General features: G+C 30.6%; 1 protein-coding gene across 1 annotated transcript in view; it reads left to right on the forward strand.

The window, feature by feature from the left end:
* Positions 1-10,799, forward strand: part of LOC123300794 (cytochrome P450 4C1-like) — a 28,079-nt gene extending 17,280 nt beyond the window's left edge. Inside the window, exons 4-9 of the mRNA XM_044883445.1 lie at positions 2,719-2,785; positions 3,904-4,030; positions 6,053-6,235; positions 7,556-7,796; positions 9,218-9,397; positions 10,605-10,799. Of these exons, the coding sequence (XP_044739380.1) occupies positions 2,719-2,785; positions 3,904-4,030; positions 6,053-6,235; positions 7,556-7,796; positions 9,218-9,397; positions 10,605-10,771 (965 nt within the window). The 3' untranslated portion in view covers positions 10,772-10,799. The remainder of the gene's footprint in view (positions 1-2,718; positions 2,786-3,903; positions 4,031-6,052; positions 6,236-7,555; positions 7,797-9,217; positions 9,398-10,604) is intronic.
* Positions 10,800-13,853: the final 3,054 nt, after the last annotated feature.

A 13,853-nucleotide genomic window follows, 5' to 3' on the forward strand; every position in this document is an offset into this window, starting at 1 on the left:
AAATTAGGTTTCAGAATCTAGTTTAAGATCCCACTAACGCGCAGTCTCAAAAATGCTAGAATTGCGTTAAATAACACTATGTAAAAAAACAATTTTTGGCCAATATCTCGGAAACCATCAATTTAATGAAAAATAGTTCAAACAAAAATTTTCGAAAATTTTTTTTCCTTAATGAAAATCGGGAAAAACGGCCAAATATATATATTTATATGCTTATTAACAATATCTTGAAATTAATTGATTTTATAAAAAATTTTCCATATAAAAGTTGTTGGAATTTTTTTTTCTAAAAAAAATGTGGAGTGAACCATTTCGATATCTTTACCCGTTTTCAAAACGATCAATTTGAAATTTATTTTTCGTTAATTATCCAATCATTTTCCTCGAATTATGTGTAAAAAGTGAGTTTTTTACTCGGAGGTTTTTGAGATCGCTGATTGAGAATATAGCAATTACTACCCAGTTTTTGGCCGGTTTAAAATTTAGGAACCTTCATCTCGTTATCTACATCATCAAATGTCGTAAAGCAATAGTTCTGACAAGAATTTTAAATATCATCAAGATCCTCATCAACACTTGGTTGCTCAGAATTTAAACAATCGTAACCTTTGCCGTGTTTACAAAATTTGTTACATTTTAAATCTAATTTTCGACCACTGCATCTTCAAGATAACTGCAAAAAATACCTTATATATCAAAATCACCTCTAGGTGCACTCTGAATATTATTTATCGTTATATTCGCAATCAGAGACCTCAAAAAGCCTCGAATAACAAAATTCAGAACTTTCTACACATAATTCGAGTATGATGATTGGATAATTAACGAAAAATGTATGTTAAATTGATCGTTTTGAAAGAGGCTAAAGATATCGAAATTGATCACTCTCTTTCTTTTGGAAAAAAATTTTCAACCATTTTTTTTATAAAATCAATTAGTTTCAAGATATTGTTAATTAGAATATAAAAATATATTTTTGGCCATTTTTCCCGATTGAAACCTTCCTTTTTTCAAGTTTTTTTTTTGTCTTTGAATGTATTCACACAAAAACATTATTTTGAGCGGACTAAATTAATTAAATACATCGCGTTGCCCCGTGAAACTGCAGGTTACATTAAACTGGTATCATAATTTACACACCATGTTTTAAGTTAAGATATTTAAAAGGAAAAGCCCTCAATTTCTGTAAGAATTGTGCAAGGAAATATGGCTATAGTAATAGGTTGGCTGATAAGTCCCCGGTCTGACACATAAATGGCGTCGCTAGTATTAAATGCATATTATTTTTATATAGTACCAACCTTCAAATGATTCGTGTCAAAATTTGACGTCTGTAAGTCAATTAGTTTGTGAGATAGAGCGTCTTTTGTGAAGCAACTTTTGTTATTGTGAAAAAAATGGAAAAAAAGGAATTTCGTGTTTTGATAAAATACTGTTTTCTGAAGGGAAAAAATACAGTAGAAGCAAAAACTTGGCTTGATAATGAGTTTCCGGACTCTGTATTTTTTCCCTTCAGAAAACAGTATTTTATCAAAGCACGAAATTCCATTTTTTCCATTTTTTTCACAATAACAAAAGTTGCTTCACAAAAGACGCTCTATCTCACAAACTAATTGACTTACAGACGTCAAATTTTGACACGAATCATTTGAAGGTTGGTACTATATAAAAATAATATGCATTTAATACTAGCGACGCCATTTATGTGTCAGACCGGGGACTTATCAGCCAACCTGTATTATTTAGACTGAGGTCCATTTAGATGAACGATCGGACGATACCATACATAGCTACCCTACGTATCTCAGTTTCACAAAAAATGCACGTATAACATATAATACTTGATGTAATCCGTGCATTTTTTGTGACACTGAGATACATATCAAACTATTTTAGATTGACTAAAAAGTCTGTAATAAGCGGAATCACTCAATCATTCAAATATAAAGAACGATATGGTAGGAATTCGATGCCTTACTAGAAAAAAGTTATATTTTAACTAATTTGTAACAATTTCTAAAATATGACCAATGAATGGTTTTTGAAAGTATTTAAATTGCTTTATTAAAAACAATCTGCAATTCTATATCGCCTTTCGGACAAAAAATTTGCTCAAGTCTAATAGCTATTGACTTATATATAAAAAAAAACCCTCAAATTTTTCCCGTTTACCTGAATAATTGATAATGTAATGATCACATCGATAAGGAGAAACAAATACGATCGGTTTCAAAATAAAAGTGAAGTATTCAGTGTTGATTTATGTAGAAAACTGACCAATACTTGTATAATACAAGCGGAACTGTTACTTATAAAAGTTAGTCATATTCTAAGAACAGTAGTGATTGCAAGCACGTAGCCAGGGAATTCTAGAATATTCAAAGAACTCAACCATTATCAGAGTAGATATAGATGTTGAAAACTTCAATTTTGGAACGTGCTAAATGAATTTCAAGTAACAATCATCTCAGTCTCATGTGAAATTTCAGGCTACCTATACTTGAGTGACTGAGGCTGTGTAAATTTTCGCATCTTTCTATTCGAAAAAGGTAGCAGTTTTTGATAGACTATTTGTAGTGAAAAATTAGAAATATTTGAAAAGAACTTCAAAACAGCAATATATGGAAAACAGTTCATTAAAATTTTACAAATGCACTAAATCAAATATATTTCAAAAAAAGCATCGAATAACTAAGCATCGTGTATGATTTTTTCTAGCATCAAGTATGGGTGTGAACATGAATGTACAAAAAGGTGATTCCCGATTTGTTGACGCTATGCACAGGTAATTTTATACTTATAGTTATTGGTTTTTACCTCCAAATACTAATCATTTCTCAAGTTAGGGTTAGGTTATTCACAGAACTATAGATTATACAGTGTGTCGCATTTAACATGAAGACACCCTCATATTTTCGTTATTTATGGGAATATCGATTTGAAATTTGGCTCAGCTATACATGGTGATTGTTCACATTTCTTAAGATACTTATCGGAAATCTGAACTTAAAACACAACCGACTACAATTTGATAAATAGTCCTGATTCTTAATATTTTGCCTAGCTCAGAGATGGTTAGAGATTTCGAAAAAAATTATATAGGAATAGAACATACACATTTCACATTTTAATTTAACATCTATATATATCACAATTCCCCAAAAATAGGAAAAAAACCCTAAAATTACACTTTCCACTTCTTTCTCTTCATGCTAGAATGGTGGCGGTTTTTTTTCATTCGACGCGTAATAAAGTCAAATTAACTAAAAACTTCGAAATATTATGATATACAACTCCCCGAAAATGGGAAAAACACGCCCAAAATTACCTTTTTTCTTCTATATATGCTGGAGTTTTTTTTGATTTCGACGGGTAATTCCTTGATACTTATGGTAAAAATCGAAAACTTTCCGAATTGGACAGAAGCGGCGAAAGCGAAGTAAAAGTAAGATGGTGGAGCAAAGGCCCTTTGATTAAAGGATATTTTTCAATTGATCTTGAAAGAATTCAACGACAATATATCCAAAATCATCTGATTTCCGATCATACGAATTTGTATAGTTATATCACTAAAATAACTGCACAAATTATTTTGTGTAATACATCGATGTTTTTATGCGAGCTACTAAATGAAAGAAGGCCAACCCGTGTTAACTCGATTCAATCAAGGGATTGCATTAATTTTGTTATATTATATCCCTATTTCATAATTGCATATGTGCGTTATTCGATATTCGTTGTATGATGTTTGTCATAAAGGTATATGGTCGCAAGTTAACTAATTAAAACTAGAATAGGCTTGTATGTGAGGATGTGTGCTGTCAAATTACTATACTACAAAACGAATATACGTTATCTATCTGAATAACTAATTTTTAATATGATCATTTTAAATTATTTTAGATCTTGTGATTTAATGATTGGAAGAGGATTAAATCCTTTAAAATATCCAGAGACAATTTACCGCTTTACACAGGACTATAAAGAATTAATGCAATGCAGGGATGTTGTATATTCTTTAACCAATAAGGTATGCATTTTGAAAAAATTCAATGAATCTTCTTATTTATAATCCATTCTGTACAGAGTGGGCCAAATTCGATGTTTTAATAGGGTATCTTCATAACTATAGGAGATAGAAAAAAATGGTTAGTATTCTCTCGATCTCTTTTTTGAGACAAGATTTTTCGTTACTTCGGGCTTATAGAACAAAAGCGACCCAGCAAGTAATACATGGTTAATAAGAGGAAATAAAATCTGTTTTACCTAAGCCATACCCAACTATGCTTCCGATTTAAAAAAACACAACCTTGGGTCATAACTCGAAAACCGATCGTTTTATTTAAATTTTAATTGCGCCATTGGATTCTACAGGAAAAAGTGCTTCTAGGATGTCAAAGTTATATTCTCTTAACTTTAAACAACGGCGTTATTCACATAAGTTTAAATGTAGAAAAATCGAACTGCTGCCTATGACTTGAAAACAAAAAATGCAAGCCAGTTTTGTTGACGCCAATGAACTTGTCTCAAAAAAGAAATTGAGATAATACTAGTCATTTTATTCTATCTCGTATAGTTATTGGCCCACTCTGTACAATAATAGATAATATCGATGATTTTCCGCATGATGTCTTAACAAAGCATGAAAATACCGTAAAAGAGATCACAAAAAGTGAAATTAAAATTATTAATTAAGTACTTTCAACTACTAATTAGAATGATATTGGACAGAGAGATCGTACATAGTGTATGGCGTCATTTACTATGTTTTCCATAAGAACTCCATGTTAAATTCTGTTTTCTAGAAAGAGATACAAACAAATCTTTGATAATTTTTATCTTGGTTGTTTTTATAGTTAATCGAAAAATACTATTTCTCTGCTGTTTGTTGCATGAATGAGCTTTTATTGAAGAAAAAAAATCATTGATATTATCTAGTACCCATAAACATTTAAAAAAACGTATTAATACGGACTACTAAGTAACATCCTAGTTAAGTCTTGTGCTCAGGTAAAATATCAAATATTAGTCCAGTACGAAACCACGCATGAGTACAAAAAACTATTCCACTCCAATTTTTGTATACTTTTCTCTTGAAATTGTCCTATTGATGATATAAATGCATGTTGCTTGGTCGGAAAAGTGGTCGGAAACTTGAAAACAATTATCTCCTCAATAAAATTGCAAAAATTGTTTATTATGCCCCAGAAAGTTTTTAAGATTATTTGGACAATTTAAAAAAAAAAAGGTATCATGCAAACTTTCTCTAAAACTAATAGTTTCAGAGATAATAATTTAAAGTTCGAAAAAATTCGAAAATAGCCACTTTCAATTCTGAAAAACAATATGAAAAACCAAAAATTTTAATGTTGTTAAAGTTCTTAAATATACTCTTAAAAAAATTGAATAAATAATTAAGTGTTTGGTTGTATAATTTAAGCTTATACTCTGCGTGAGTGAAAGAGAGACTGACTCTTCCACTCATGCAGAGAACATATATGCAAGCACTTATTAAATTATTATTAAAATAAAAGGGCTTGCGATGTAATAATAAACTAAAAAGCTGTAGACATTAAAATTTTTGTTTTTCATGATTGAAAGTGGTTATTTTCGAATTTTTTTGAACTTTAAATTATTATCTCTGAAACTATTAGTTTTAGAATAAATAATAATCTTAATTAATCTTTTTCCTTGAGGATAATAAACAATTTTCGGAATTTTATTGAGGAAAATTGCTTAAATGTTTTCCGGGCATTTTTCCGAGTTGGCAACATGCAATTATATCAACAATAGGACAATTTGAAGAGATTCGTAAAAAAATTGAGGTGGAATAGTTATTTGTTCCCATGCACCGTTTCGTATTGGACTATACACCTCTTTTTGGCCAAAAAGGCGAAGTTCATTCACCTATCCAAACAAATACTTACCTTATTCCATTAGAACTTTTATGAAAGGCTTCTAATTAGTTCTTTTAATTGAGTACTTGTATTTCGCAAATCGGAATATAGAACATGGACCTATATTTTTAAAAAAAAGATTGTAATTTTTGTAGGTAATTTCTGAGAAACGTAACAACTATAAAAATGGAATCAACAATAATCAAAAGGATTTGAAAGCCGTAAATACAAATGCATTTAAAAAACCTTTGTTGGATTATTTAATTGATTTTACAGAAAATAATCCAGATTTTACCGATGAACAATTAGCGGACGAAATAAATTTTATAACTTTAGAAGTAAGTTTCAAGATGCGCAAATTTAAAAACGAAAAGCAGAGTTATTATATAGAGAGTGCGTGAGAGAACAGTGTGAGTATCCGCAGGTAAGAGGGGGAACGCTGCAGAGCTGTCGTATCATTTCCTCTATGGGGATGTCATTATATGATCATAGAGATATGGAGTTTACTCTCTCTCACCTGGCGACACTCTGACTTATTGCTAGAACAGCCACTCGCGCACTCTATTCTTATAATAGCTCTATCGGGAAAAGTTATTACATTAATAGATATTATATATGAAATTTAAAGGCTCTGTGGACGTTTTTGATCAATATTTTATTCTTATAAGACTGTATAGCCCGAACTTGATCATTGTGGAACACGCCACGCCGTTTTATTATATTTTTAGATCCATTTTCACCAACAAAAACTAATATTTATATTATCAAAGATAAAATAAAGAAGAACTCTAGGATATTTCAAAATAAATTTCGATTTTTGCCCCAATTTCTTATATTTTTTTTATTTTATTAATACGTATTTTGACTACCAAGTAGTCATCATCAGTATGAATTAGCTAATTGTAATTACTCTTATTGTGTATGTTACTCGTTGCTAATTTGGTAGCGGACGGCACATTGTGTAGTTTCATGTAACCACGATTTATACTGTTCTAAGTATCTGTCAAATTGTGATGTCAGTGACGTCAACCAATCAGATTTATTCAGGTGACTAGTGATCCATATTTCTAACACACAGATTTAACTTAAAACTTCTAAAATCAGTACCCAACTCTAGTAAATGAGATGCTTATGAAATCATATACATCCAAAAATTGGGTAATGAAACAATGAATTTGGATAAGGAACCTATTCCAAATCCAGATTTAAGAAAAATCAAGAATTTCTAGAATTAGTAATCGAATTTGAAAATAAAAAACTATTTACTTTTATGATTGATTCATAGTTTTTAATTTAAATTTGATTTTGTGATTTATTTTAAAAGTCAAAATCAGATAAAAATACTCATAAGGATCATGCTCATTGGCCAAGCACCAGTTATCTGAACGAAGCTGATTGGCTGACGTTACTGGCATCACAATTTGACAGGTACTTAGAACAGTATAAATTGTAGGTACATGAAATTATGAATGTGCAGTCCGCCACCAAATTAGCAACGAGTAACATATGTGATAAGAGAAATTACAATTAGCTAATTCATACTGATGATGACTACTTGGTAGTCAAAATATGTATTTATAAAAAATTGATCTAAGAAATTGGTGCAAAAATCGAAATTAATAACAAAAACTAAACAAATTTTTTCACATTTCTCATAGGCAATGGACACAACAGCAAAACAATTAAGTTGGGTCCTTTTGATTATGGCTCTACACAAAGACGAACAGAAAAAAGTTTACGATGAATTGTTTGAAGTGCTTAGCAACTCAAATCGAGACAAAATTGTTTTTGACGATTTACCAAACTTGAAATATATGGAAATGGTAATTAAAGAAGCTATGAGATTATTTCCTGTTGCACCATTAATTGGAAGAGAATTAACAAAAGACATTCACTTTGGTAATGCTTAAAACAAATTTTCCATCAAGGCTAGACAACATAGAGTAACGTAAAATCGATTTTGTTGATATCATGGATGTTTGCTTCTGTTTGATTTCTATGCTAGCATGGATAATAGAATATGAGGATGACAGACTTTCTATATTAAATGTGGCACTCAAAGTAGTAGAGACAATTACATGGAATTTTATAAACCCGTCGAATTTTTTAAAAGCTAGAATAACTTTGACCCTCTTTAACATTTCCTGATATGTTTGAGGTATCTGAGCCCTTTGGTGAAAGAGAGGCAGGTCTTGGAAAGCATCGAAAAGACGAACGCTTTGTTAAATAAAATCTGAAAAGAAAGAAACAATTGCCGTAGTTTACATCGCGATTTTAACAGTCGGGACCAATTAAAATTTAGCACGCTATGTAAACTACTGCACTTGTTTCTTTCTTTTCAAATTTTATTTAACACAGTTGCGTTTTTATACCGTGTATATGAAATATATGAAGGTATATTAAGTTTAGTCCCAAGTTTGTAACGCTTGAAAATATTGATGCTCCCAACAAAATTTTGGTATAAAAAATTTTTTTCTAAATTGGGCTACTGATCTATTATATTTATAAACTATTATGTTGTTAATAACATCAAAGTCTTTCGATTAAGCAAATCATAATTAACTTTCAATACTATTGAGAACTAAAATTTTACCAGAAATCCGCAAAATAATTAAATAAGAATTTGAATTCAAAGCTTTGCCTTATAAAATAAGCTTTCTTAGATACAAAAGCATTAACAACACCATCTGCGGTTACTTATTTTAGTGACAATGTTTTCCGATACCGAGAAAACATGCTCATTCTGTGTCGATGTTAATAGTCACTATATTGAAGGCGTTCGTTGCCTATTAGTGTGACTGGTTTTGTCTGCAGTTTAAGTGCCTGAATGGTCCTTTTTAGTTGAAGTTCAAATAATTCATTTTCCTTCATTACCTTGGTTTGGGATGTCGGAAACTTCAGTTGAACTAGAATTTGATTTTAGATATAATCTTTTATCTGCTTGTTATATGGGTGCTTTTAAGTTATCTAACGCACGGAATGGATTTCTCGAGTTCTCGAGACGTGGAGTTTAATTCCCGTTTCGACTAAAGACAAATATCTCGATAATTCTCGCGGCGAGAATTTTTCAGCAGAAACTCTAGTCATCTTTATCTTCTCCCATCTCATGTCTATAATAGAAAAGTAATGTAGTGCTTGAAACACGAAAAACAAAATGCGCTCTGCTTAAATATGTAATGTAAGAAGTGTTAGAGTTACTCTATCTAGCCGCACAAACAGGAGTACGGGATTCGATTACACGCCCATATCTATATAATTTATTTATTTCGCTATTATTTCTAGTAAATAATTGATTGTTGTTTTTTTTTTTTTGTTTTTAGAAAATTATACAATTCCAAAGGGAACAAACATTGCTATTCCAATATTTTCTGTACATCGAAATGAAGATTATTGGGAGAATTCTTTAAAATTTGATCCAGAGCGTTTTTCATCTGAAAATATCAAAAAACATCATCCATATGCATTTTTAGCATTCAGCGCTGGTCCAAGAAATTGCATCGGTATGAATTGAGGATGAGGAGTCTGTGATATAAAATGTTACGCTTAACGATTTTAAGAATGATTTATAGTGAATGACGGGAATCAAATTTGTCTATCTTTTGAAAAAGCATACATCTTTTAATTCAGAAAATTCGTAATTACCAAACTCGTACCCAATACCTAAATTTTATAAAGGGAGCAGTTTTATACTACCAATCCTATCGAACTTTCTCAATTTGTGGACATCCTGTATATTCGATGTCAAAAGTGAATAGCTGAATGTTAATATTTTTGAAAGTAGAGCTTTTTATAAAGAATACATTTTTTTCATAAACCTTATAATAAAAAGTTTTTCATATGTAGCCAACTTAGCTAGCACCCTGTATACAGGGCGTTCTGTTATTAACAGCAGATCGTGGGCCTACAGAATAAGCTCATAAAGACGAAGGAAAAAGTTATTTACCAATTTTGGATCTGAACCCTAATTTGGACGCTACAGGTATGACAAAAATTGATAAATTAATTCACTGGCTATCATTCGATAAACTGTAGCCAATGATAATCAGTAGTTATTAGTAAATTTCATTTAATAATATTCAACTAACGAAGGGATATGATCTGATTTCAATTGGATTATATTATTTTGGAAAAAAAAAAATCGTTTAAAAAAAACTATTATATTATTTCATTGGTTTGGTCAAAACCCACTTTTTTATTTTTAAAAAAATAACAGAACGCCCTGTATAAATGAAAACTACCCGACTGACATAATCGACGCACAGCTCAAACACTTGGGACTAGGACCGTGAAAATTTGCTTGCGTGTTTCCTTGATGCTAGAGGAGGACTAAGGAAGAATTTTGAAAAGAGGATGAAAGTTTATGGGTAAAGTTCGACAATAACAGATCAACTGAAAAACTACTTAACCGATTTTAAAAATTATTTCACGTGTTATCAGAAAGTATCATTGGCTGTTTTTAATATAATTCCGCACCAAAAAGTTAAAACCAATGAAATTTTGAACAAAAGGGGGATAGTGACAGAAAATGAAGTGGAGGTTATAACACGTAATAATCTTTGTATATAAAATTGAAGTTGCCCAGCAAAGCGAGTGATTAACCGGTAGTTCTAAATAACATTTTAAGGTCACAAGCTCCTCAAATACTGCAACAATATTAACTTATTTCTTATTATGATTTAATTAATTATATAATTATATTTAATTTAGGTATGCGATACGCTTGGTTATTTATGAAAATAGCATTAGCATGCTTATTGAGTCGATATGAATTCCATACCAATATCAAAGATATGAGTGACATAAGATACCAGCTTGAACTATCACTAAACGTAATAGGGGGGCATCAAGTACGAATAACGCCACGTCAGAAATGAAATCAACGGAATATTAAGTATAATAAAATGAAACATTATGGAAAGTATTTTGTGAATAAAAGAAAAAATTATTCATTTTTTTGACTGTTTTTATTGAAATTGTAACTTACCCAAGTCAGTCCATTGGCGATAGTATCATTCATCGTTCTTTATTCAATGTAACTTAAGCCTTACTTTCCCTATTTAATGCTTTGTATTGGTTGGTAGAAAAAGTAATGGATTTCTTGGACAGGGAGCTGGTTTTTGAGGTCGATATTAGATGGATGGACGAGTTTTTAAAATATAACCTAGAACACAGATGATGGGACGTGAACATGTGAAGGGATAAAATAAGTTTTCTTCGTTCCGAAAAGCTACATTAAAAGATGATTTATGAAAAAGCTAACCATAATACTTATTGGAAGCCAGGTCTGCATTTTTGTATTAGGATATTATGGGAGAGGTATGTGACGAACTTTCAGAATGCCTCAAACACACAAACGCAACTACCCAAAAATGTTTACCAACTCTCCTACTATTTCTGCTAAGCCGCTGTTTACAAAAAAAAATAACACGAGAAGGTGCAAAGGTCATCCGTCATAAATACTTTACTAGTTTATACAAAATTAACAAATGCACAGAAATTAAATTTTTATGGTTGATAGGATTTATATGGACACTTTTAGTAGGTTGCTTAGGTGCTGACATAATAACAATTTTAAGCTATTTTGCAAAGTCAAACGTAAAAAATAACATCTCCCATTAAAATCACAAACTCATTTTTGTCACTTCTAGTAATTTAAATTTTTCAATATCAAGGGCACTGCACACAGATATATATATATATATATATATATATATATATATATATATATATATATATACAGGGGCGTAACTACTACCGTATCAGCCGTATCAATGATACGGGGCCCCCGGGCTACAGAGGCCTCCAGACCAACAATTTACACAATGTATATTTAACCATGTAAACTCACAGCAGCATATTAATGCATCCCTATCTTATAATATTTGGTTACAAGAAAATACCATCGATATTTTATTGCAAAGTGAAATCAATACTAAAATTACAGTTTGGAGAGATTTATATCTAATTATGATCCTATTGTAAAATAATTTATTTTAAAACCGAAGGGAGTCCGCAGCTCAATGGGGCCCCCCAACCAATTTTGATATAGGGCCCCTCCAACGCGAGCTACGCCACTGTATATATATAATAGTGTTTATCTATATTTGCTTTTAATTGCGAGTAACTACTAAAGTACTTTGATTTGATTAATTAAACGTCGATATGAATTATCAATCAATCCAAACTCCAAAGGCTAATACATGTTTATTGTTTTTACAAACTGAATATTTCAAAGATTTATTTTATCATTTCATGAGAGATATACTAAAACTGCCCATAATTGGTAAACGACGACAGTAATGTAATTTAAATAATGAAATATACTTAATAGAATATTATTTGGCCATCTTCAAAAACCAATTACAGTGTCAAATTTTAAAAAAATCCCTTGTATCTTTTAAAATTATATTAATTAAAACAATATTGAACAAAACAAAAATATTGTGACTGATAAAAAATAAACGCTATAAGTAATCAAGTAATCATCCTCTTGTTCACCTTTGATCTTGAGAGGTTATATTTTCATTAATTAAAAATAAAAACTATTATAAATTATGTGTCTATTATTCTTCATTATTATAAAATGTTGTTTTTCTAATAGTTTTTAATATACTGGGTGTTCCAGACCACCCGTCCAGGCTGATTATTTTTGAAAGTTTCAAAAAAAAATGAAAACGAAAAAACACGTATCAAATATTTTTTGAAACTCTATCACACCCTACTAAATACACCTCTTACCTTCAACCCCTTGTTAGGGGTAGGGGGTGCAACTTAAAAAAGTCAAATGGAAACCCCCAATTTTTTTTGCAGATTCAGATTTGAAAAATTTTCGAACCAAATGTTTCTATTTTTTTTTGACAAATCTGAATCTGCAAAAAAAATTGGGGGTTTCCATTTGACTTTTTAAGTTGCACCCCCTACCCCTAACAAGGGGTTGAAGGTAAGAGGTGTATTTAGTAGGGTGTGATAGAGTTTCAAAAAATATTTGATACGTGTTTTTTCGTTTTCATTTTTTTTTGAAACTTTCAAAAATAATCAGCCTGGACGGGTGGTCTGGAACACCCTGTATACACAACCAAAGTATTATAGGAAAATTTTGTTAACAACAAATTTTACCATAATTTCAAACAGCTGTATCGTTACGAAAAATAATCGAATTTCGAATCACAATAGCACGTTTGAAAACTTTTTCTTTCTGGTTTTGAAATATATTGCTCAAAAATTTTTTTCAACTCTTGTCGCTTGGCACGGAGGGTTGAAAGGATGAACAATGTTATTCCTAAGTTTAGAATCATACCAAAATTTTAAAAATTATTTTACAGTAAATTTGTTAAAGCCACTCGAAAGCTTGTTTATGTTTATTGAAAATGAAGTATCAAAAATTACCGTACGATCCCTTTGGGGCAAGATGTTCGCTTCCAAGCAAAACTGGCACTTCTTCTGCGTTTCGTTATAACCAGTAACCAGTACAGCTGGCTATAAAGGAACGGCATCCCAGTATATCATTGACTTTATAGTACATAGACTAAGCATCGCCTATAGATAGACTAAGCATCGCCTATCTTTCCGTACAATGAGAAGCGAGGCAACATCTGAGATAATTGCTTGGGTCAGCTAGAGACATTTATCATAAAAATACATTTACCAAAAGAGTAGAGGGATATTTATCAAAAAAATATTATAAAAAATAGTATATCAGCGTGTATTTTGACATAAATCAGATTTAAGGTCTCCAAACAATCCCCTATCAAATGAATGAATACAAAAATTTAGTGTCAAAAACTTTTAGGTCAGTCCATAACTGCACTGAAATAAATTTGTAACATAAATATCAATGCATTTACTGGATTCAGTCCACAATCTAACATAATAATAATAATTTATTTGTTTCAATACAATGAATTTTACAAAAGTTTATGTACATAAATATAAAAGTTATAAGTAAGTAAACATTTT

The sequence above is a fragment of the Chrysoperla carnea genome, chromosome 5 (genome assembly GCF_905475395.1).
Source record: "Chrysoperla carnea chromosome 5, inChrCarn1.1, whole genome shotgun sequence".
In the NCBI taxonomy this organism is placed as follows: Eukaryota; Metazoa; Arthropoda; class Insecta; order Neuroptera; family Chrysopidae; genus Chrysoperla; species Chrysoperla carnea.